Genomic DNA, 26,316 nt, shown 5'->3' on the forward strand with positions numbered 1-26,316 from the left:
ATACATTTTTGATAGCCAGCGTCCCCACCCGCCCGTATCAGAAAAACGAAAATTGGAAAATAAATCGAAAAAAATTCATAACTCGAACAATTTTAGACCAAAGGTTCATTTCTTGGTCACAAATTAAAGGGGGATTATTGCTCTTCCAAATGTGACAATGGACAATTTTTTTAATACATTTTTGATAGCCAGCGTCCCCACCCGCCCGTATCAGAAAAACGAAAATTGGGAAAAAAATCGGAAAAAAATTCATAACTCGAACAATTTTAGACTAAATGCTTATTTCTTGGTCGGAAATTAAAGGGGGATTATTGCTCTTCAAAATGTAACAATTGACAATTTTTTAAATACATTTTTGATAGCTAGCGTCCCCACCCGCCCGTATCAGAAAAACGAAAATTGGAAAATAAATCGAAAAAAATTCATAACTCGAATAATTTTTAACCAATTCTTTGTTTCTTGGTCGCAAACTAAAGAGGGATTTATGGTCCTTAAAATGTGACCAATAAGAATTTATTTAAAAAATTTTTGATAGTCAGCGTCCCATCCGCCCGTATCAGAAAAACGAAAATTGGAAAAAAAATCGGAAAAAATTCATAACTCGAACAATTTCAGACCAAATGCTTATTTCTTGGTCGCAAATTAAAGAGGGATTAATGGTCCTTAAAATGTGACCAATAAGAATTTATTAAAAAATTTTTGATAGCCAGCGTCCCCACCCGCCCGTATCAGAAAAACGAAAATTGGATAAAAAATTGAAAAAAAATTCATAACTCGAATAATTTTTGACCAAAGTTTTATTTCTTGGTCACAAATTAAAGGGGGATTATTGCTCTTTAAAATGGGACTATTGCAATTTTTTATATAAACTGTAATAGCTAGCGTACGTTTTTTTTGCGTTGATTGAACCGTATAGTGCCACCGCGCTACTATATGTGTGTCGGCGCCTATGGATTCTTCTGATGGGTGGCGGCCGGCGGGTCGCTAGTTTCACCGAGCCAATTGGTTTAATTTTATTTGTAAATTTAAATTCCTTCGCCTCGGTTAGTATGAAATATTTAAAATTTACTATTGTAATAAATTTATTGTATACGGGGCAAAATTCCTCAATTGTCCTAACTTAAAATCGAAAATCTTCATATTAAGATATTTTATTAAAAATTGTAGGGGGGAGAGGGGGTTAAAGTTTTTGGTAACGTGTGGACAGTGCACGGAAAAAAATAGTCGCAGAAATTTTCAGCGACTAATCGAAGACTCTCGGATATGAACGAATCTTTTATAGACTTTTAGAAATGTTCTACGATTTTAGCAGAAATTCTCCAAAAAAAGTCGAGGACTTTCTAGAAACCTAGTAGCGGAAAACAGTCTCGGAATTATTCTAACACTTCATAGAAGGTTTCGTCGACGAGTCGCGGAAAATGGTGCGCACAAAAGTTGCGCGCGTTAAAACCAATAAACACTGTTTTTTTAACATTTTTTTTTAACAATTTATGACAATTGATTGTCAAGATTATTATTATTTTTATTATTCAATGTGTCGATATTAATATATACATTAAAAAATTCTAAATAATTTCCGCGACTGTCAATTAAAAATTAGAACGCTGTAGAGTAAATTCAGGTTTGTAATTTTCCGCGACTGTGGCGGAATCGGTTACATGCGCGTGGAGTCTTCATTTTCTTCGACAGTCGCGGAAAATTTCTTCAAATGTAGTCTATTTCTTCAAAAACTGTGAATATGATTTTTAAAACAGTTTCCACTAAATCCGAGAGTCTTCAACAAAGTCGAGGAAAATTTCCGCGACTTATTTTTTCCGTGTGGATTCTTTTAGCTAATATAGCTAAAATACAGTAGAGTGGACAAAATTTTGACCTATATGTTTTCGAAAGGTTTTTTCCTCCTCTTTCGAATGGTGTAAAATTTTTTTTTTTTAATTAACAATTTAACTAATTTTTTTCAAAATTAAAAATATTTTTCACTTTTTTTTAAAAAACGGCATTTTTTTTCTCTTTTTTTTGCTTTAAAATAAAGCTTAATATGTGTACTTTCCATAACTGATTCTGAAAAAATGACGTTTTTTTTTGTTTTCGAATTATTAATTAATTAATTAATAAAAATCAGTAAAAAATTACTAAAAAATGAAATATTTTTTAAGCAAGTAAACTTTTCTGAATTATGAGATTATTATCGTAAAGCTTACCTAATTCCGCATCCAACAAGTGAAAAAAATTCACTTTGTTGAAAAGTTTTGTTTTGAAAATTATTTTCATAAACATTTTTTAATTCGTCGCAGAAAATTAATATTATTTTCAATAATTTTGAAATAATCAAAATTCTTCTCAAGAATTCAATTATTGTCAAAAATTTTAATTAAATTCTTTGCAAAATTTCAATTATTTAAACAAAATTTCAATTCAATTATTTTTAATAAATAGCAAATTTTTTCACCAAAAATTCAATTATTTTCAAAAATTTAAATAAAATTCTTTGCAAAATTTCAAATATTTTCAAAAGTTTTTCGCAATTCAATGTTTTTAAATATTAACTATTTTCATAAAATTTATCAACAAATTTAACTATAGAAAAAACTTGTTTATACAATTTTACGAAAAGATTCAATTATTTTCATAAATAATAAAATTTCATTTATGAATTCAATTATTTTCATCGCAGAATTTTAAATATTTTTCATACAATATTTTAAATAAATTTCTTGAAAAATGCAATTTTATTATTAAAAATTTTATTAAAACTTGAGGAAAGAATTCAATTTTAAGAAACATTCAATTATTCAATAAAACAATTTAAAATTCGTTGCAATAATTTAAATATTTTCATAAATAAATTTAATTTGTCGCAGAAAATCAATTATTTTCAAAAATTTTTAAGTAATTTTGCAAAAAAATTCAATTATCTTGATAAACAACAAAATCGTATAAATTCTTCCCATGAAATCAATTATTCTAAGGAATTTTAATAGAGAATTTTCTTTTCTAAAATTCAATTATTTTGATATAAATATCAAAATTTATCACAAGAATTCAATTCTTTTGAAAAGTATTAAAATAATTTGCAGAAATTAAATTATTTTCAAAATTTTTTAAAAATTCTCGTCAAGAATTAAATTATCTTTATAAATAGATAGGGAAATTCTTCTCAAGAAGTCAATTATTTTCAAAAATTTTAATAAAATTCTTCTCATGAATTCAATTGTTTTAAAAAATTATTACTTAAATTTTTCTCAGGAATTCAAGTATTTTTAAAAAATTTAATAAAATTCTTCAGAAAGTTTTCAATTATTTTCAAAAAATTTTCATAAAATTCTTTAATATAATAAATTTTATTACAATTTTAATTAAATTTCTTAAACAAAATTAAATATTTACAAAAGTTGTTAATACAATCAATTCTTCGTAAAAATTAAATTTTAAGAAACATTCAATATTATTTATTTTTGTATTTAAATAATTGATTTCTCGTAGAATTTAAGAAACTTAAAAAAGTTTTTTTTTCATTCGTTTTTGAAGACGCATTAAGAAAAACCATGAGATTTCTTATAAAAAATTAGTGTGATTACATTTTTGACAAATATTTTACATTTCAAACGAATCTGATGAATTTTGGAAAAAATATCCGTTCTCATTATCACTTGTAACAACTGCACAACAGGTACAATTTTTACAATAAAACAATTTATTAAAAAAGTATACACTAAATGTGGACAACCAAGGCAGTTTTTTAAAGCTTAATCCTGCCTTCCATGAGCATAGAATTGATATTAAAAAAATTTACTTTGTTAAGTAAAAAGGTCTATTAATTATTTAAAAAATATAAGGCAGAAAAATATTTACTTTTGGCCTCTAAAAACCAATGTGCCTATTTCTTTTACTTGTAAAGCTTGCATATAATTTTTAAACATATTGCAGCAAGTTCGTACATAAAAACTAAACATTTTTCTCTTTGGAACCCCATCTCTATAACTAACTGTTTCTGAGATATTCCATTTGTAACAACTGCACAGCGTAACAACCGCACCTAATCTCCCCTAATAATATCTATTTTGATGATTCTAACATGATTACTTTTTCAAATAGAGCAGTGATTTGCAGAAAGCAATTTTCGAAATAAATTGGCTCTTTCTTGGTAAAGAAACAAAAAAAAGTCTGATAATCATGATGATTCGTTCTAAAAAGCCGATTTTAATTTCAATTGCTTCAATTGCATTTGTGAATTTAAATTGTTTCGCATCGGTAAGTATGTATGCAATAAATACGTGGGGCCAAATTTTGATTTTCATAATTTAACATTTTTCAGATTCTGAAGGCATCATATCCGGCTTTTAATGTGCTGCAACATTCTGTATAACTTCCATCGAATAATTAATTATTAAGTGCATAATAATAATTAAGTACATATAAAAGTTTTTTTTTTTTTTTTTTTTTTATTATAAAAGTTTTTTTTTTTTTTTTTAAAGTTTATTTTTCTTTAATTTAGTTTTTTTTTTTTTATTTTTATTTTTTTAAGTTTATTTAAAAAGTATTTTCATAAAAAAGACTTTACCTCAAGATTGTAGTTTTATAAATATACCATTGTTTCCGCATGTTTACAAATTCTATTTAATTTTACACAATAATTTTTCTTATTTTTCCAGTCAACCAAAAAGTCAAGTAATTTACATCACATCATCAAAAATTCGTTGAATATTTTGATCTATTATTCAAACTGTTTTAAAGAAATTAAAATTAAAACTTAAACTACAAATTAAGAAATATTAATACGCAAGTAAAATATTTATAGGTAGCTTTTCCCTAAGTTTTAAATACAGGAGAAATATTCAAAAAATGTCTGGAGTTGTTACTCTACTTTACAGTCTGTGAAAACAAACTTTTAATCTGAAGAAAAGTTTACATACTTTTATAAACTTTGCGAGTTTTAATTTAAATCCAGAAATAATTATAAAAGCAAGAGAGAAGAACTAAAGAAAATTCCTTTTTCGAAATTAAACATCAAAGTCAGAGTATACTTGCATAATTTCAAAAAAATAACAGAATACTTGAGAAGAAAATAAGAAATTGTTTTTACAGTGCTATAGTCAAGTTATTGAATTATATATGAATTATTATACACAATTAAATTGCATTTATAATAGATTTTTAAATAAATAATTGACTTAAATTTATTAAAGATAAATTTTTCTAAACTAAAAAAAATAAAGAATTTTTTCTAAATTAAAAAAATGTCAATAGAAAATTAATTTAGTTTAGACAAAGAATAATCTTTAAAGAACTCACATTTCGATTCAGTAACTTTGTGTCAGGAATTAAGATGAAGAATAAATAGAAGCAACGAACAAAGGAATTAAGCCATAAGAAAATTATTGCTTGCTCGATAATAAAAGACCTTATGTATCTGCTTTTGCAACTATATAATTTTATTATAGAGCTATTATCAAGAGATGCGACATTCACTCTCATTAATAATATTAAAATGCATTAAAAAACAATTAAATCAATATTGCAAAAAGAGGGGATCATTTCCTAGTAATTCATCAGAGACATTGCAGTGCAAATATAAATAATAATTATTATAGAAACACGAAAATAAAATAATTGTACAAAAAATTAATTCAATTATCAAATTTATCAAAAATTTTTTTAATTTTAAAAAATATATAGAAAAAATATAAAATTTAAAAAAATTATCCGATAAAAGAAATAAAAATAAATTATTAAAAAAATTAAATATCAAAACAAATCATCGAAAAAAAGAATTAATTGTAAAAATAAATTGATTATAAAAAAATAATTTATAAAACAGAATTAGTTATTAGTAGAAGTTAATTATTAAAAAGAAAATTATAGAAAAAAATTATCAAAAAATTAATTTAAAAAAAAATTTATTACATAAAAGAATTATTTATCAAATAAAATTAATTATAAAGAAAACTATTTATATACAAAATATAAAAATACAGATTTTCAGTTAATACAGTAATTAATAATTAAATAATTGAAATGACAGAAGAAAATAAAAACAATTTTAAAAGGCAATCAAGTGATATTTTATCATCAACATTTTTTGTGATGAAATTTTGCGGAATTTGGCAACCATTTAATACTTCATTTTTGAGAATAATTTACATTTTTTATTCAATTTTTATGATATTATTAATATTAACAACTGGATTAGCCCTAATATGTTTATTAGTATTTTCTCCAACGAATAATAAAGAGTTAATTGTAGAAAATTCATTTTTATTGTTTACGCTATTAAATGGTTGGGTGAAAGCTGCGGTTATTTTATGCAAACATAAAGATATTAAAAATTTATTGCACACATTATTGGAGGATCAATGTCAACCACAAGACAAAACTGAACACGTTATACAACAAAAATTTGATAACGAAGCCAGGTTTGTATTTTATTTCTGTTTATAAAATTTTCCTTTTGTCTCTGAACATTTTACTTGTCCTTCGAAAATTTCTTGAAAATTTATTAAATATTTACTCGCAATATTCGGAATATTTAAATGCATATTTTAGTGAAAAGTGCAGGAAAGTTTGACGCTAAACATTTTATTTAATCAGGGCATTTAAATTTTTACATAATTTTTTCTAAACTTTGCATTTAAATATTCCATAAACATTACTATAGTAAATATTTAAAAAAATTTCAGAAATAATTTTCGGTGCTGTGGGGGATATTATTTAATTATTTATATTTATTAAAAAAGTAAAAATCTATGACGCGCTGCCAAAAAAGGTACCTAAGAAGCAAACGAATTATAAGTTATGTTTGTGTTTGATTTTTCTTCATTAAAAGTTTATTTTTTATTATAAAAATTCGAAACCAGTTTCAATTGAATATTTTGTTTGTAATAAAAAATTGAAGATCATAATTTTTAATAATAATTGATTCTCTTTCTGTATCATCACTCCTAAAAATTTATAAACATAGCTTAAAATTTTTTGCTCTCAGCCTTCTTCGGTTACATATTTTATATAAAATCATATATTTTTAATTTAATTAATTACTTAAATATTTTTGAATAGGAAAGTTAATGTAATTTATTCACTTATGGTTGCAACGGCAGTGATATTAATGTACACATCAATTTTTACAATAAAAGAACGTGAAGAAAGAGCAGCGGCTCTTAATACTTGGCGACCGTACGATTTTGAGGATAATTATTTTCAAATAACATGGGTGCATGAATTTTTTGCTCATTTAGCAACAGCAACTGTTCATATGGCTGTCGATTCATTGGTGCCCGGTTTTATAATTCAACTTTGCTGTCAATTACAAATTTTTGAGTACAGAATTAATAATTTTCCATGTCAAGTGGAAAATCTACAAATGCCTCAAAAAATTAAACGAGAATTCGAATTATCATTTATTTCAAAATTTGTTGTTCATCACATTACAATGTTTCGGTATAAAAAAATATTTGTATAACAAAATAACTATATTTTATTTACATAACTACATTCATAGAGAGTAATTAATTTTCTAAATTAACAAAAAATTTTTTTTTTATAATAATAAATAACTAATAATAAATTGTTAACTTCTTTCACCTTTAATAAATACAATTTGTTCAAATGTTAACGGAAAACATTAAAAATCGTTATTCATTTGAACGTTCGAATCTTTATGAGGGCATCAAAATTTATAATTATTTTCTATGATCATATAAATGTTTTATAATATATTTTGTCATTTATGTTGAATTCTTTGACTCAATATAACAGGTATGGAGAAAGAATCAAAAATATATTTGTCGAAGTTTTGTTCTCACAATTTTTTTCAAGTTTACTTGTTATTTGTTTAACTGTATATAAATTTTCAAAAGAACCTTTGAATTATGGAAATACAATGACCCTTGTTCCCTATGTGATTTGTATGTTGGCACAACTTTTCATTTATTGTTGGTATGCCAATGAATTAATGCTTAATGTAAGTATTTGTTTTAAGCTTTATATAATGTTTATTAATATTGTAATAAAGAAGAAAGAAAAAATTAACTTTTACTATTTTAATATAGTAAAACCTAAAATGCCTTATTATCAATTTTTATCCTTTCCGGAGTAAATTTTACTAAAACAATTAAAATTTACTTTGAACATTGTAAGTTTACTCCAAAAATGATAAAATTTATATTATAGAGTAGAGATTTGCAGAAAACAATTTTTGAAACAAATTGGTTTTCCCTTTCAAACGAAACAAAAAGAAGTCTGATAATAATGATGATTCGAAGTAAAAAGCCGATAATAATTTCAATTGGTTCAATTTTATTTGTAAATTTAAATTCCTTCGCATCGGTTAGTATAAAAATATTTAATTTACAATAGTAATAAATTTAGTGTATACATAAAGAGAAATTTCTATCAAAAATACAGAAATTTATCTTTCTGTATAATAACAACATATTTTAACATTATTTACTTAATTTAGTTTCTAATATTAATAAACGACTTTTAGATTTTAAAAACATCTTATTCAGCATATAACGTTTTACAACATTCAATCTGAAACATACACCTACTCTTTGTTCGTATTTTCTCCTTCAGAAATTGAAAAAATTTTAATAAAAAAAATAATTAGCAAATTAGCAAATAATATGCACAAAAAAGGAGTAAAGAGAAAGTAAATCACTTTTGATTTATTTTTGGTCTCAATTTTATATCCTTAAAAAAACTGTGAAGTAAAAATTTTTTTATATATTTATATGATTGTTTAATCTTTAAATTTAACTTTAAGTAGTTTTCTAGTAATTAAAGAGATGCGGATTTATTTGCCAAAGGTTTAGTAAAGATTCTGCAAATTTTTAGTAGAAAGCTAAAATAATATAAAAACTGTACAACTTTCACGTATTATATACTATACAATACTAAAATTCAAGTTTCAAGCAACAAGTGCGTATGTGAGCAGAACAAACATTATAGAACAGTAATCGAAATAAATTTTATGATAAAGCCATAAGAATAATTACCGTCTCTCTCATATTTGTCTTTTATAATAAAATATCAAAGGGTTATTTTCTAAGAGAAAAGTCGCATGTTTCTATCAATAAACCATACATTCTAATTTTTAAATAAAATAATCATCGACTGCAGCTTTATAAATTTTATAAAATACTCTTCTCTCGTATTTTTGCGAAAATAAAAGAAACTCAAATCAATATTGGAAAGAGGTGGGGAGTAAAAATGTATCATTACTTTGTAAACCTTTGACTATTATTGCAGTGTCTTTTGATAAAATATAGGAAACATTTTTAGCATTACTCATAATATTTATTCTTTTATCCATAATAAAATAAATTATAATTAACTATTAGGAAAAAAATAAGAATTGGGGCCTAATTGCTTTTCTATTATTTTTTCTTTTACAAATTTTTTTACTAATATAATACTGGCTTAAAAAAGAAGAAAATTTATTCTTCAAAATATAATTAATTATTAAATTAATAATATAAATTATTGATAAATAATTAAAAAAAACTGATTGTGATGCCAAAAGGAAAAAGTACTAAAATAATGAGAAGAAAGGAGAAGAATATTTTGCCTCAATCATTTTTCCTAATGAAATTTTGTGGTCTATGGCAACCGGACACCTCGACATTGTTGCAAAAAATAATTTACGATATTTATTCAATTTTTATGATAATCACTATTATTGTGACTGGTCTATCGCTTATAGGGGTTATAATTTCATCAGGAAATATAAAAGATGCTATTGTGGAAAATTGTTTTTTACTTCTAAGCTTTTTTAATAGTTGGGTTAAAGGGACAATTCTTTTACTTCGACAGAGGGACATTAAGTCACTGTTAAATGTGTTAATAAGAGAACAGTGCCAACCTTCCGATAATATTGAATTGGAAATCCAGAGGAAGTACGACGAGGAAACAAAGTGAGTTATTTCATCAGTGTAATTAAATTTTTAGTACTTGTGCGGGACGCATGATTATTCCCCAAATGTCATTTTTCCGAACTGCACTTTTGCGAATAGTCATTTTTGCGAAATGTCACTTTTGCGAATTGTCATTTTTGCGAATGGCCATTTTTACGAATTGTCAATTTTCCGAAAAGTCATTTTTGCGAATCGACATTTTTACGATTTGTCAATTTTTACGAAAAGACATTTTTGTAAAATGTCATTTTTGCGAAAAGTCATTTTTATTAATTGCCATTTTTGCAAATTGTTATTTTTGAGAAATGACATTTTTGCGAATTGTCACTTTTGCGAATCGCCATTTTTACGAATAGCAATTTTTACGAATTTTCATATTTGCGAATAGTCATTTTTGCTAAAAGTCATTTTTGCGAATCGACATTTTTACGAATTGTCAATTTTCCGAAAAGTCATTTTTGCCAATCGACATTTTTACGAATTGTCAATTTTTCGAAAAGTCATTTTTGCGAATTGTCATTTTTGCGAAAATAGTAAGGTTTTTAAAATATGTGGCTTTTAAGAAGGATGGTATATATATTCTAACCGAGGTTGCGACTATTTACTATTATGTCAGCGTTTTGGTTTCATGACGCTAGCTGAACGCCATTTAATAACTGCGGCCACCTTTTTGTTTAAAATTATTAGGTCTCAAGTCGATTGTCCGTACTTACTAAGCGAATTTTTTTTTAGAGTTCCGAGGTTGTCTTTTAAGAAATGTTGAACCTTTTTATCAATTAAACAAACAAAATATTGTCTCTTCGACTTCTCCTATAGTTTTTGCGTGTTACCATGTTAACAGAATATTTGACAATATGCGTCCGGATTTGGATCTTTTTTTCTCTAATCAGTCAGCATTTTTGAGATGTTTAGTGCAATACACTGAGAATTTGCGATAATGCACTAATATTAATTTTCTTTTTTTTTCTTTTATACACACCTTTTGTATTCCTCAGTAACCCATTTATGGTCTTTTGACTGCGGGGACATTGTAAATAAATAAATACAATAAATAAATATATAGATTCACTATAGGAATTTTCGCAAAAATGACTTTTCGGAAATTTGACAATTCGTAAAAATGTCGATTCGCAAAAATGACTTTTCGGAAAATTGACAAATCGTAAAAATGTCGATTCGCAAAAATGACAATTCGTAAAAATGGCGATTCGCAAAAGTGACAGTTTGCAAAAATGACAATTCGCAAAAATGTCAATTTTGCAAATATGACTAATCGTAAAAATGACATTTCTCAAAAATGGCTTTTCGCAAAAATGACATTTCACAAAATAGTACTTTATGTTACGAGTTCGAGAAAGGGGAGTTTATAGAAGGGCGACGTTAGCGCCACAAATCGGAAGCGAGTGCAACAGGCAACACGAGTTGGAGCCGAGGGCTCAAATGAATTATAATTTATGACATTTCAAAGAACAGCATTTTCTAATACATCAAGAGACCGGACGCGTCGGGGGGCAAAGCCCCCCGAAACCTAGTCGCGTACTTAGACGTATCAATAAGAAGTATGATAAAAGAATAAAAACAGAATTTTTCACGCGAGCGATCTCATCAAGAAGGTTAGAAACTCTCAGAAAATGGCGCGAGTCGTGTAGACTTTTTTACCGACATGCATTCTAATTTGATTTTCTTCTCACAGATGGCGCATTTTTAGTTGCGCTTCCGCTGCTTTAAATAGCAAGTCACTACAACTTTTCTGATTGGCTGTTAAATGAAAACTGTGAAATAATAGTGTGAAATAAAGAGACTAGTAACAATATACGCATGTGCGGAAATATTTATATGATCGTTCGCTATAAAACGCCCTTTCTCGCACATTTTCCTTGCACCAGAAGTGGGACTTTTTATGCATGTATTATATAAATGTCGTTTCGTAAAAATGACAATTCGCAAAAATTACTTTTGGGAAAATTAACAATTCGTAAAAGTGGCGATTCGCAAAAATGACAATTCGCAAAAGTGACATTTCGCAAAATTGGCTTTTCGCAAAAATGACTATTCGCAAAAGTGCAGTTCGGTAAAATGACATTTCGGAAAAATGACATTTGGGGAATAATCATGCGCCCCATTAAATATTTGAACTATGTCCATGAAGTTAGCGTCGTCGCTCAGCGTCAAAAACTATACTATTTGTTGTTTTTAGCCAAAGTTAATTTTAATTTTGGCTAAAGTTAAATTTTAATTTTAGTTTAGTAAAATTTTAATTTTAGTTCAGTAAAATTTTTTTTCACAGAAAAATTACGATTATTTACTCGTCTTCAGTGGGTTTAACAGTGGTATGTATGAGTTTGGCTGTAATCTCTAAACAAGGAGAAGAGAGAATAAAACTTTTAAATACCTGGCGGCCATATGATCTTAATGTACCATTATATTTTTGGTTCACGTGGATTTACCAATTTTTGGGATACATTGTACTGGCGAGTGTTCATTTAGCCAGTGACACTTTAATTCCAGGTTTCATCATTCAACTTTGTTCACAATTAAAATTTTTACAGCATCGTTTAAATGAATTCCCATCTCAAACCGAAGAAATTCTGAAATCCTTAAAATGCGATAAACTCGAATTAGAAAAGTCATTCATATCGAGGACTATAAACCATCACAATACCATATTTAAGTAAGATTTACTTTATCAAAAATATTTATTTCTGTTTAATCTTATTAATCTTAATTCACTATCTTTGATCAACGTTATGAACTTATAAACTTATAAAGTTACGACGTCTTTTATTCTTAATAATTTCGGACTTCAACTTTACACCAAAAAGATTGAATCAATGTTGTTTCAATCCTGCAAAGTGCGAATGCTCGCATTGAATTGGTTTAAAGTTTCTAGTCAATATAATCAAATGATAGTTTCCACACTTTTTGAGATCGAAACAATATAATTTTCAATCTTTAGGCGTAAAAGTTGGAGTCCGATTTTTAACAGTGTTCTATATTAAATACAGATTTGCAAAACATTTGAGAAGTACATTTGTGGAAATGCTTTTTATCCAATTCCTATTAAGTCTGATCATCATCTGCTTCAGTGTGTTCAAAATTTCGAAAGAAAATGGAATTAATTACTTAAATGTAGTGCCTCTTTATGCTTACGTCTGTTGCATGTTGATGCAACTCTTTATCTTTTGTTTTTATGGTAACAAATTAATGTTAAATGTAAGATGTAATTTTAAGATTAGTTGATATTTTTATTTTTTCAAACTTTTAAGTAATCAAACACTTTTTTATTTACTAACGAACATGAATAAGTTTTTTGACAACTCTATCAAGCTGAAGTCCGTAACCGTTTTAAAAACGAAAAATTATAAAAAGAATTTTTTGTCAAGTTCATTCATCCTCAATTTTGTTGTGCAAAACTTTTTAAGAGATTAACTTTTTCTCTGAAGACAGTTGTCAACAAATAATTTAAACTTGAAGCTAAAATAATAAATATCATCACAAAGAGTTGCGGATTTCAGCCGTCAAAAAATTTGTCAGAAATACAAGAATTTTAAAAATATTCAAAATATTATAATGCAATATTCAGAGTAGTAATTTACAAGATACTGTTCTTGGAATAAATTGGCTCTACCTTGAGTCAGGAACAAAGAAAAGCCTCATAATTCTGATGATTTGTTCCACAAAACCAATTTTAATTTCTGCTGGTTCGATGATGTTTGTCAACTTGGATTCCTTTGTAACAGTTAGTAATCAAATTTTTTCTATATGAAAAAGAGTTTTCAAAAATTATAGTAAAGAACTTATTCGATACTCGATAGTCTACACAGCACTGAAAGTTTCCTAAAAATTGGAAATAGCTTCACTATCACCTTCGGAATCTTTAGTTTCAAAAGCTCATTAAACTTGGACTAATTCTTTAAATATCTTCGGTTTTTTAATCTTCAATTAACTTTCCATAATAAAAAGTAAATCTGAATTTAAAATCACCCTTAAATTCATCACTGTTTGCTTAAATAAATCCATTCCGTAATTTTTCAAATTCAGCATTGGTAGTCTCAAAAATTTTGCATTGCATCTTAAATTTAGTTTGCAGTCAAGTTAATTTTAACTACCAGGAAATTTTTGGTGCCATGTGGGAGTCGACATTTAAACAATTACTAATTTCAAGTTTCATGTTTTTTGGAACTAAAGATTCCGAAGGTTGTATGCAAGTTAGATAACTTTCGATGCTGTGTGGCCACTTCAAAAATTTTAATACTTTTTTTTAAGCATACATAGAAATTAAACCAAAAGACTTAAATTTCCACCAACAATAATTGAGAAATCATAATTATCATAATTATTTATAATAATCATAAAAACATCTTTTATTTTTAATTTTTCAGATTCTGAAAGCTTCTTATTCGGCATTCAATGTACTACAACATTCTGTATAGTCTGCGTATAAAAAGACTTGTGAAAAATAAATTTTCATAAAAATATTATTTAACCCTTTATACATTTTTTGTTTCGCATTTATTTTCTGTTTGTTATTTAGTCGAGAATGTTTAAGTCAGGAAAACTGCGGCATTGTTAAATAATGAACAGTTAAATTTAGTGGTATGTATATGGAATATTACCTTTTCTATGAAAGCCATAAGAAAATTACCTTCTTGTGTACATAATAAAATAGCTATATATTAAGAATAATAAGGGTAGCTTTTGAAATGACAGTAATCATCGATTGCGGCGAATTAAACAGATGCGACATTGTCTCTCTAAAAAAATGAAGATCAATAAACATTGTATGAAGTAGGGACTAAAAATACATCATTCGACTTGAGAACTTTACTGACAATTGTTGTGGTTTCAATTTTAGAAAAACAAAGTAGAAATGAGAATAAATTGAATAGTACCTACTTATATTATTAGTTCTAATTATTATCATTAGTTCTAATTTCCGTGTATGTTACCTATATCATTTCTAAACGAATTTCTAATTGAAATTTTAGAAGAGAAAAAACTTTAGAAGCAAAAATTTTGCCATGATGGAGAAGTGCGACGAAAGTAGCAGAAGAAGTCAAAAAAATATTTTACCGGAAACTTTTCTTTTTATGCAACTCTGTGGCCTTTGGCAGCCATTTAATTATAATTATCTAAAAATCATTTATATTCTCTACTCGATTTTTGTTCTGTTCACAATGATTTCAGTAGGATTAGCACTTATATTGTTTGTCTTTATATCGTCCGAAAGAATTAAAGAAGCTCTTATAGAACATTCTTTTCTGCTATTTACATTGCTTAACGCTTGGGTTAAAACAACTATATTTTTAAGTAGACAAAAGGATATTAAAAGTTTATTGAACACTTTGTTGGAGGATCAGTGTCAACCGAAAGATAAGATAGAACACGAAATTCAGAAGAAATTTGACACAAAAGTCAAGTTGGTTTTTTTCTAATAAAAAATGCTTTCGAGTTAATAAAAATGAGCCAGGAAATGAATCTAAAACTGTCACCCACTTAATTTTGGAAATTAGTTTTTAAAGCTAAATATTTCTTTTGTTTAAAACCAATATAAAATTTTTAACAACTAAGTGGATGATGATAACTGCGGATGCTAGTTTCGTTGCAATTTTTAAAGCTGATTTAAAGTTTCAAAATTAAGTGGTTGCTGACAACTTGTTGTCAGTTTCAGCTTATTCATAGCGAGGGACATAGTTAGAAAATAAAATGTTTTTAAAGAAATAATAACGACCATAATCATTTTGATAAATTTCCATATTATTATTGTGTGTGCAGAAAAGTAACAATAACATATTCGACTACGATTACATTAGGTGTAACTTTTATGTACATAGCAGTATTGATAAGTGATGAAAGAGTACAAGCTCTGTACACTTGGAGACCGTACGATATGAAATTTCACTTTTGGATAACTTGGATTCATGAATTCATTGGTCATTTTATAACAGCAAGTATTCACATTGTTGGCGATACAATGGTACCTGGTTTCATAATGCAACTATGCTGTCAATTAAAGCTCTTGGAATATCGTCTAAATAAGTTCCCCTCTCAAGTTGACAATATTCAAAAGACTCTAAATTCTGATGCAATTAAAGAAAAATTTGAGTCGTCATTTATTTCTAAATCAGTGAAACATCATAATACGATATTTTGGTAAATCAATAACTTTTTAATATTTTATATTTATTACTCGTTTTCATAACTAACCTGTAAGATTGCTGCATTTAGCAAAATGTTCTCAAAACTCCAGGAACCTTGTATTTTCTGGACTTATGACTACATTTTGCTACTATGTACTACAATTCAGAAAACTGATCGTCTGACCAAAGGAATTAATAATTTTTAATATTTTCTCTAAAATATTCAGAAAACTTGTTGCAAGCTTGTGGACAACTTATACAGATTACTTCACTGCAAAAAGAAACATCTTAAAATACATTGTAGTCACTTTTAAGATATTTAAAACATCTTATTTTTCCAGCATCCATCTTAGAAACTAATACATATTAAGATGTTTTTGATAATATTTTTGAAACAACTTAGAACTGACTACAATAGTATATCTTAAAATAAGATGCCCTCTTTTTACAGTGTTGTAGGTAAAGAAATATATTTTTAACAGGTTCGCGGAGAAACTCAGAAATTTATTTATGGAAATATTATTTGCACAATTTGTAACAAGTTTCATTGCAATTTGTATCGTTATTTATAAAATTTCGAAGCATCCTTTGGATTTTGAAACGTCGTTAGCACTCTTTCCGTTTGTATTTTGCATGATGATGGAACTTTTTATTTATTGCTTTTATGGAAATGAATTAATGTTCATTGTGAGTATATTCTTTGAGGAATTTTTCTTTTTAATATTTAAGAAAATAAATGCTGCAATAGTGAAAAATGTCAATACGCAGTGGAACCTCGATTATCCAAACTAATTCCGACAGAGGACAAAATAATTATTTTTAACAAATTAAAAATATTTCTAACTAGGGGAGAGGTACGCACGTTGAGACGGGTTCTGTTTTTCAGTTATAATTTTTAAAAAACAAAATTTAGCAAAAAATTCGAAATGCTTTCTTAAAAGTATTGTCCAGGGCTACAACATTGCCAAAGAAAGTTATTTTTTTGGACAAAATTGAAAAATTTATAGCTGTTTTTTTAAACATGTTATTTTTGACCAAAAAAAAAATGGTACGCACGTTGAGACACCCATAGTAATTTATTTTAAATTGAAACAAAATGAATAATTACGTCAGATTCTAATTGTTTGTTGTTTATTTACTTATTTTGATGGTCTTAGCTCAAAGAAAAAAAAAATTAAAATATTAAAAATTAACTTAAAAAAAATAATCAAAAAATAAAATTTCATTTTGCACAAAAATAATTAATCGAAATTTTTATATTCGCAATTTTTACAGGTGAAGAACATGTAAAACGCTTAAAAATTGTGGATTCAAAATCAATTTTAATGACAGTACTATTTTTACACAGTGAGCGTTTTAACCTGCGTACCACAGTGTGTCTCAACGTGCAGACCTTGCCATTATTTTTTTAAAGCTTTGAAATTATTTGTAGATGTTAACGTATGTATAAATTTTCGTCGGAACTTTAAAGTAGAACCAAAATTGATATGTAAATGTTATCCGCAATTTTTTCTGCCACTAAAAAATACAGTAAATACACTAAACAGAAATTCTGAAAAACACTTTTTTAACTAAAAAATTGGTTCGCTCTAGTTCTACACTGAGAAAACATTATACTTAAATGAAACACAAAAATAATGTTAGACGATTTTGTTTAATTGAAATTAGTTTGTAAGTTTAATCTCAATATACAGAAAATATCTACTGCATTGATTCAAAAGTATTATTTGTTTTAATAATTATATTTAATTCAAACATATTTTTTGTTACGGTTTAAATAAAAATTATGTTTAAAAATTTTATGTTTGAATCAAACTTAAAAGTTGACTACAGATAATTAAAAAACAATCACAATTTATGTTTGATTTCAATATATAATCTCTTAAGCTGAACCAGAAAATATGTTTAAATTAAACTTAAATATGTTTGACTGTATAGCAAAGATATTTTAAGTTTGATTTAAACAAAATTTGTTTGAATCAAATAATTTTTTTTCTCAGTGTACCGAAAAAAGGAGTTATTGCGCTTTTTTTGAATAAAAAGTTTGGTATTAATGATACGACAAAATGCCAATAAAATTTTTGGTATTATCAGTTACACAGGTTATAATATCTTAGTGTCTCAACGTGCGTACCTCTTCCCTATATAAAATTGACATAAATTAATTAATTAATTTTGATGTTCTGAATATTATAAACAAATAATTAACAATAAACAATTAACAACAATTAGAATTAATTGTTGAACAGTTAAAATATTAAAAACCAAAATTATTAAATAACAATTTTGATTATTTGTTTTATTGATTAATAGAATATTTAAACAAATTATCCATAGTTTATTGTTAACTAAAATGTTAATTAAGAAATTATTATTATAACTATTAAATAATTAAATAATATTGAGAATTTTTATCTAATTAGTTATAATAAATAGATAATCATTAAAATAATTGTTTTTATTGTTGTTACACGGAAAAAATTAATTTAGTACATTTTACGAAACTAATTTTGGAATAGCGGATACGGAGAGGAGTTTAGTATAAGATAAAACAGAATCAATAGTAATATATGATGACTGCGTTTCTCGAAAACTCAAAAAAAATTCTATGGAATTCACAAATGATCGGTTGGACGTTCTAATTCAAGAGTTTTGTAAAATGTTTAGCCTGAAGCGCATGCGCCACGGAAAAAAATATTCACGGAGAAAAAAACGAATAAAGCAGAAAAAAGAATTTCTTAATGTACCAATGAGCTCTCAAGACCATTTTTTCTCGTCTTCTATAGGAGATAGATGATTGGTTCGACACATGTGACTGCACTCTACAACGCAATGGTTCGCTTGGATTGGCTTATTTTATTCTGACACTAACTTAACGGAAATACGCATACATATAAACGAATTCTGACGCAACGCACATACAATATAACTCGCACTTGTAGATGAAAGAATTGAGTTTCTTTATATACTAACTGAGGAGATTAAAACTGCGCTTGTGAGAAATGTCAATATACTGAATATTAATTTTTAAAAAAATCATTTTTTTAAAAGTTATACAAAATATTTTATGGTTTTTAAAATAACATTTTTTGATTATAATTAGTTATAAAATCTCTATAAAATTTTTCAATTTTTAGAAAATAATTTTATTCTTAATTTTAAATTATAAATAAATTGACAAAAAATTTTCAAAATTAAATTCAAACTCAAAAAATGTTTATATTAAATTGTCTAAAATTTGAAGTAATAACAGTTAAAACTTGAGAAATTAATATATATATTGTCATCGGTAAATATTATGATAAACTATAAAATTTATTGGACTGTAAATTAAAAGAAATTAATAATAATTAAAAGTTTGGATTACAAAAGCACATAAAAAATGTTACGAATTTGGAACAATGAAATGTGAAATACGTAAAAGAAAACAATTATCCAAATGTTACCGGCAGGTAAAGCAGTTCTCTTTTTCCTTCCACATTATATCTATATACAGCAGACAAGTTAATACCGACGCGACGAGACAAGCTTCAACATATCTATTTATAACGCGACTTTTGGTACACCCCGTATAGAATTTTACGAAACTTTGTGTTCGAGAATTCACGATAGACAGCGAAGTGGAAACTCAAACCACGCGTTTTTAGATTGCACGAAACATTTTTACCATTTTCTGATAAAATGTTCACCAGAAAATACGAAACATTTCTACATTCAAGCTTGTTTTATAAATTACAACACTGGTTGCAGTTTCTCGACAATTGTTCTGCTTAAAGTAGTGAAAGTTTCTGGGTTTTTGAAAAACTTCGTCTAGGAATCTTAAATATCCGCTTGTGCGAAATTAGTTTCGTAAAATCTGCTGAACTTATTTTTTCCGTGTAACTTTAATAATTATGAATGTTTAAACAAAGTATTAACAATTAATATTTGAATATTGTATTAATTAACAAATTGATTTGATAGTTATTAAGTAACTTAAATTTCATCGAATTGTTTGTATTAACTAAATAATTAATATAATTTCATAATTGCACACAGAAAAATCCGATTGAAAATTGTGGAGTTCAGCGCTAGTAACTTAGATTTCATTCCCAAACTTGTCTACCTTTGCGGCTCCAGATAAAAAACAGGGAAATGAATCGTAAAAGGTTTAAAGCACGTCAGTAGGCTTAACGTGTTTTCGTTCACATGCACAATTATAGGCGGAACAAGGCAGACTGAACATATTGATAGGCGCTCCTGGGTTGAGTCCAAGACAAGTCTAGTGTCGATTCCCATACTGACTACAATGAGAGCAGGGCGGCGTGGATTGTTTCAATAAAACATTAACGGAATAAGTAAAATCTTTTAATAACCTATATTATTATTTCTATTAGTCAAAACATTCAGATTTCTTATACTTATTCATAAATTAACCATTTATTATTACCATTAATTTATGACTATACAAAATATATTTATTTTCAATGGAAATTCAATTTGAAACTAAATGTAAAATTTAAAAATTAAATAATTAAAAAATTAAAATTTTAAAAATAAAATTCTTTGAATTTTAGAAACTTCTCTTGGGGAATTTTATTTGATTCTTTATAAATATTTAAACATCGAATCTCTTTGAAAATTAAATTCAAGACCTATGTCATTTTTACCATAGGTTTTGCTTTTAAATTTTTAAAGAAATATTTCATATTTAAATATCTTTAAATAATATAATAAAAATCCCCAAGAGAAGTGTCTAAAATTTAAAGAATTCTAATATTTTTAATTACAATCACTTAATCTAGTTTTATGGGTACACTGAGAGAAACGGATAGTCAGATTTTGATGTTAAAAAGATGATGTTACACGATACTATCATTATGCTACTGCCAACCATCACAGATGCTAAAAAAAATATAGTTATGCTACCCCGTACTACCAAGATGTTACTCCTGATGATATTGATGGTAACGGTCAGAGAGTATTAGGGAGAGTGGAAGGTGACCGTACACGCTACTAGTAGCGCACTCTGGTGGGTCGTTCCCTTTTTAAAATATATATGTATAATGTTTTGAATGTACTGTATGTATTTGTGCTCAACTGTTTGTGCTTTGTTGTGCTTGTTTGCAAACAGTTGGAGAAGCGTGATTTACAAATTTTATGCAAAAATGTTATATTGTAGTGTAGAAAATTGCAAAAATGGGACATATACGAAAATGTGCCAAGGATTTTCATCGTTTAGGTTACCAAAATCTAATTCAACGTAAGTATATATTTGATTTTTAGTAAACGTAACCTCACTTTTTTACACGATGAAATATAAACTTTTGAAATACTGTCATATTATTACTTAAGTATACACAGAATTCTAAATTTTTATATTAAAAAGTTGTTGGAAATATTTATTATTATATTATTTATATTATTATTATATTATTTTTGTCATGAAAATATAATTTTTTATCCTTGAATTAAAAATAAAAAATTATAACATTTCGCAGTCGAAGAAAATGGCTCAAATTCGCTGGGGTTAAAGAAACTACAAAGTTTCGAATCTGCGCGGAACATTTCGACAAAAAATGTTTTAAAACATTTCATCCCAGGCCCTTATTGAAGCCAGATGCAATTCCAACTTTGCACAAGGGAAAGAAGTGCACCGCAGGGCGAAGTAAGTATTTTTTACGTAATAATAAATAATGATATGCACATAATTTATAATTTTAAAATCACATTAATATAAATTTAAACAATTGATATTACAGGTAGCAAGGTAAGCAGCGAGAAAGAAATTGTCAATATTGCTACAACTATTGGCACTCAAACTGAGGAAAATAAAAGTGACTGCACCAGTGAGCAGTTAAATATTTCGAAAACGCCAGCCTCAACGATGAATGGAGAAAATATGGTGTCACAAGTTGAACTTGCTTGTAGTAAAGTTCGAAATATAACAATAACTGGTAAGACTTTTAAAACGTTTACTCTATATAATTTAGGAGATTGTACTCTAAAAATACAATTTGAACGATAGAAATTAGTTAATATCTTTATATTGTACATGTGTGTCATTTTTGGTTTTATTGAGTACATAATATAATTATATAAAGTAAATAAAATATGAATGACAATAATATTTAAAATAAACAAAAGTTTTTCAGGAATTTCTGGATTAAAATTTATTTATAAAGATAAATTAAAACTCGTGTAAATCATCTCGTTAATTTATATTAATAAATAATTTTTAATCCACAAATTACTCAAAGTTTTGTTTATTTGAAATTACTTACTGAATGTGCATGTATTTTTGCATAATATTTTAATAATAATTAAAATTGAACATAAACTCAACATGAACTACAAATATGTTAAATGCTTATTGTAATTAAATTATAATTTTTCATTATTATAAAAAATCAATTTTTTAATTCATTATAATATGAAAAATTTAATTGTACATAAATTTTTCGATAGATCACGTTAAAAATATTGTAAAATAAATTGTATATGAAATAAATATCAAGTTTTAAAAATTGTTTCTTTTTTATTATAGAGACCAACGCCGTAGGGTTAATTTCTCCTTCTACCCATCCTTCAATCTACTTCGGATCACCAATTTCATCAAAAGATAAATGCGCGGAAACATGTTTGTCATTAAAGAAATGCAGTACTAGCAAAAATTTATTACCTCTTTTTTACACAAGCAGTCCTCAATCACATTCCAGACAAAGTGAAATGACACATAATTTAATGGAAGATACAAGTTCATTGTCTCCAGTAACTTCAACCACAACACATCCTAATGTCACAACAGTTACTACACCGTCAGGTCGTTGCAACGTGAATGAATCCGTCACCACACCTTCCAGAGAAAATAACGTCGCGAAAGTTGTTAATACACCTTCTGGACAAAGTTCAATTTCTAATGGTTTTTTTACTCCTTCAAGACAAAATTCAGTTAGAGATGTTTTTAATACACAAAGTGGGTCATGTGAAGTTATGAACGCTGGAGAGACTTCAAATAAAGGTATATCAAATTTAATCTATGCTATATTATCTATGCTATATTTATCACCTAGAAATTATAAATTGTTGAGAAACATTTGTAGTTTACCATCTGAACGAACTCTGCGAGAGTACCAACGTAGAGTTCCTGTTTCCCCTGGCTTCAATAAAACCATTATGTCAGAATTAAAAAATCAATTTAAAAATCAGCCCATTGAAAATAAGGTAGTCACTTTATTGTTCGACGAAATTAATTTAGTTTCGGAAATACACTACGATCCCAATACTGACAAATTCGTCGGCGTTGCTGACGATGGGGTGCATCGACAACCGAAAGCAGCTAAATCTGCTTTAGTTGCAATGATTTCCTGGATTCATATGAAAGCTAAGCAACCAATAGGTTATTGGTTTCTTGGCAGTGAAGGTAATTCAGAAAAAACGCATGATATTATGTTGTTAACAATAGACGAAGTTTTCAAAGAAACAGGTTTAATTGTAAAAGCTATTATTTGCGATCAAGGGCCAAGAAATCAGGGTATTGTAACAAAATGGGACATCACTTCTAAGAAACCTTATTTTGTACGCAATCAACATAAAATATTTATAATTTTTGATCCTCCACATCTATTGAAATCTCTTAGAAATAATTTATTAACAAAAATTTTGAATTACAATGGTGGTAAAATATCGTGGAAAGAATTGGAAGCAGTTTTTAAATTAAGCAAAGAAACAGATTTAAATTTACTTCCGAGAATTACAGAGAAACATTTTGATTTAGGTAATTTTAGTAAAATGAGAGTTTCCTTAGCTTCACAAATATTCTCAGAATCTATGCACACTGCTTATAAAGTTTATAGAAATTTCTTGCCCGACCGCTTTAACGAAACATTTGATGCCACTTTACCTTTCGTTTTAGACATCGATCGATTATTCGATTCTTTAAACTCTTCTTTAATAAGCCAACCAGCTTCTAAAAAATTAAGATATGCCATTACTGAAAATTCAGAGCACATTCTTTTTTTAAAAGAAATGTCCCAAAAATTGCAAACTGCTCGATTTGAAGGGCGTCAACCAGCTTGTTTAAAAGGTTTGGTGCTTACGATTCATTCTGTTCTTCAATTGTCGGATGATTTGCGTAAATCATACAATATTTCTTCTCTTTTAACCCGTAGGATGAATCAAGATCCATTAGAAAATTTCTTTTCAACTATAAGACAAGCACACGGTTGTTCAACAGATCCTTCACCAAAGCAATTTGAAAATGCTTTTCGTCAACAATTAATTACTTATTTGGGTAAATTGTCAAAACTATCTAATTGCGAAGACGATGATAGTAAAATGATTCTTCAGTTGCGAAACATTAAAAACATTGAAATGCAAGTGCCATCAAAAATTCCTCAAGTAGAAGTTAATATTTCAAACTATGAAAAAATATTCACTGAATCACAGGAATTTACACAGTCCAGTGCAGCGTATTACTGTTCGGGATATGTTGCTAAACTGTTTTTTTCTCAACACTCTTGTGATTTATGCATAAACATTATAAAACAATCAGATAATGATATTTATAAAGATTATCAAGTTTTTACACATTTAAAGTCGTACAGTGATACACAAGGCTTAATTTTTGTCAAGGAAAGCATTTTTCAATGTTTTCTCGAGTGGGAGGAAAAATTTAAGAGTATAATTAAAGCTAATTATCATTTGAAAAACATTTCTCTAATTCTGTCATGTATTCTAAAACACAGTTGTTCTTCTATAAACCTTTGCACAACTGAAACTTCTGAAACTTTTTTAAAAATATTTCTTCGGGTAAGATGCCATTGGGAAGCTCGGTTTATAAGACGCGCTTTAAGTTTAATAAAAAAAAGAAAGTCGTGTCCTGAAGGTAATTTAATAGATAAAGATTTTAAAAAGATGTCACGATTTATAGGAAAAATTTATTAAATCATACTCTGTCATAAAAAACGTGCTGTAATCGGTTAAAATAACGAAATTTTATAATATTACTATATTTTAAAACATGTTAAAACTACGAAAAGATTTATGTAAAAAATGTTTTAATTATAAGCCTTGATAACAAACAGCAGTTTGTATGAGATCTCGTTTATATATTAAATGAAATTTATATATTTAATGCGTATGTGTTCACGTTTTCAAAAATAAATATTTATACGTATAAATTATATTTATATGAAAACAACATTAAAATAGTATTTTTTCGTTATATTTCAAACGTTTTTTTATATTCACATGTATTTTTTTAATTACGACAAATAAAAATATTTTTTAAATTAATTTTGCATCACACTTATTATTTATAAAAAAATGTTTGAACAAAAATTTATTTAATTTAATAAAAATATGTAATTAAATATAATCCGGAAATTTGAATTTTCCCGCTAATGCTCTTGGTGGGGGAAATTCGTGTCGGAACGAACCTGTTGAGGGCGCTGAAAATCGTGTACGATTATTTACATTGCTCTCTTATGGGACCTTCCACTCTCCCTAATACTCTCTGGTAACGGTGACTATCTAGATAGCTGTCTGTATACGTAGCATTAAAGATGGTCACCCTAACCACAATTATGTTACCCACTACTATAAATTTCTCTCCGTGTAATTTACACTATAATTATAAACATTATTGACAAATTTTCAATTCCTTTATAAAAATCATAAATGTTAATTTCCGTTTAAAATTTTATTAAAAATATTCCTTAAATAATTAATACTAATAAGAATATTGAACTAAAAATTAAAATTTTAATATTTCATAATAAATTATTAAATTATAATAAATGAAATGTGTAAATATCGGGAAATAATACAATTCTTTTTAAACATTTTTTAATTAAATAAAATTAATTATAATGTTAATAACAATCTACTCATTTTTTAATGTTATTTAAAAAGTATTTAAAATCATGAAAATCGGATAAAATGATTTACAGTTCGGATAAAAACAGAAGTTCGGATAATCGAGGTTCCAGTGTAACATATATTTTGATGATTCTAACATGATTACTTCTTCAAATAGAGCAGTGATTTGCAGAATGCAATTTTCGAAATAAATTGGCTCTTTCTTGGTAAAGAGACGAAAAAAAGCCTGATAATCATGATGATTCGTTCCAAAAAACCGATTTTAATTTCTATTGCTTCAATTGCATTTGTGAATTTAAATTCTTTCGCATCGGTAAGTATGTATGCAATAAATACGTGGGGCCAAGTTTTGATTTTCATAATTTAACATTTTTCAGATTCTGAAGGCATCATATTCGGCTTTC

The 26,316-nt window shown here is 26.8% G+C and overlaps 4 protein-coding genes across 5 annotated transcripts; all 4 read left to right on the top strand.

Annotated features, from left to right (window-relative positions):
* Positions 1–6,101: 6,101 nt before the first annotated feature.
* Positions 6,102–14,547, top strand: LOC122501180. The gene is made up of 4 exons (XM_043610475.1): positions 6,102–6,413; positions 7,054–7,318; positions 8,167–8,322; positions 14,294–14,547. Exons 1-4 carry the CDS (start codon positions 6,160–6,162, stop codon positions 14,342–14,344), a joined length of 726 nt encoding a protein of 241 aa, XP_043466410.1. The 5' UTR covers positions 6,102–6,159; the 3' UTR covers positions 14,345–14,547.
* Positions 14,548–14,935: 388 nt separating this feature from the next.
* On the top strand, positions 14,936–15,346 carry LOC122501181. The gene has a single exon (XM_043610476.1). It carries the CDS (start codon positions 14,936–14,938, stop codon positions 15,344–15,346), a length of 411 nt encoding a protein of 136 aa, XP_043466411.1.
* Positions 15,347–15,433: 87 nt separating this feature from the next.
* On the top strand, positions 15,434–16,077 carry LOC122501170. The gene has a single exon (XM_043610462.1). The coding sequence runs from the start codon at positions 15,736–15,738 to the stop codon at positions 16,066–16,068; it is 333 nt and encodes a 110-aa protein (XP_043466397.1). The 5' UTR covers positions 15,434–15,735; the 3' UTR covers positions 16,069–16,077.
* Positions 16,078–20,993: 4,916 nt separating this feature from the next.
* Positions 20,994–25,166, top strand: LOC122501157. Of its 2 annotated transcripts, XM_043610440.1 has the most exons (5): positions 20,994–21,293; positions 21,532–21,698; positions 21,793–21,987; positions 22,578–24,116; positions 24,202–24,342. In XM_043610440.1, the coding sequence occupies exons 1-5, from the start codon at positions 21,106–21,108 to the stop codon at positions 24,204–24,206; spliced, it is 2,094 nt and encodes a 697-aa protein (XP_043466375.1). In that variant the 5' UTR covers positions 20,994–21,105; the 3' UTR covers positions 24,207–24,342. The 2 variants fall into 2 exon arrangements, with proteins under 2 accessions (XP_043466375.1, XP_043466374.1); XM_043610439.1 differs by having other exon boundaries at positions 20,997–21,293; positions 22,578–25,166.
* Positions 25,167–26,316: the final 1,150 nt, after the last annotated feature.

This window comes from Leptopilina heterotoma, unplaced genomic scaffold (assembly GCF_015476425.1).
Source record: "Leptopilina heterotoma isolate Lh14 unplaced genomic scaffold, ASM1547642v1 Lhet_206, whole genome shotgun sequence".
NCBI classification, from domain to species: Eukaryota; Metazoa; Arthropoda; class Insecta; order Hymenoptera; family Figitidae; genus Leptopilina; species Leptopilina heterotoma.

Excerpts from the sequence above, each read along its gene's own strand:
- LOC122501170 (XM_043610462.1), top strand. The coding sequence starts at position 15,736 with ATGTACATAGCAGTATTGATAAGTGATGAAAGAGTACAAGCTCTGTAC.
- LOC122501157 (XM_043610439.1), top strand. The coding sequence starts at position 21,106 with ATGTACTGTATGTATTTGTGCTCAACTGTTTGTGCTTTGTTGTGCTTG. Across the intron at positions 21,294-21,531 it reads TTACCAAAATCTAATTCAAC|TCGAAGAAAATGGCTCAAAT; the intron begins GTAAGTATATAT and ends AACATTTCGCAG. Across the intron at positions 21,699-21,792 it reads GAAGTGCACCGCAGGGCGAA|GTAGCAAGGTAAGCAGCGAG; the intron begins GTAAGTATTTTT and ends TTGATATTACAG.
- LOC122501180 (XM_043610475.1), top strand. The coding sequence starts at position 6,160 with ATGATATTATTAATATTAACAACTGGATTAGCCCTAATATGTTTATTA. Across the intron at positions 7,319-8,166 it reads AATTACAAATTTTTGAGTAC|AGTAGAGATTTGCAGAAAAC; the intron begins AGAATTAATAAT and ends TTTATATTATAG. Across the intron at positions 8,323-14,293 it reads ATTTAAATTCCTTCGCATCG|ATTCTGAAAGCTTCTTATTC; the intron begins GTTAGTATAAAA and ends TTAATTTTTCAG.
- LOC122501181 (XM_043610476.1), top strand. The coding sequence starts at position 14,936 with ATGGAGAAGTGCGACGAAAGTAGCAGAAGAAGTCAAAAAAATATTTTA.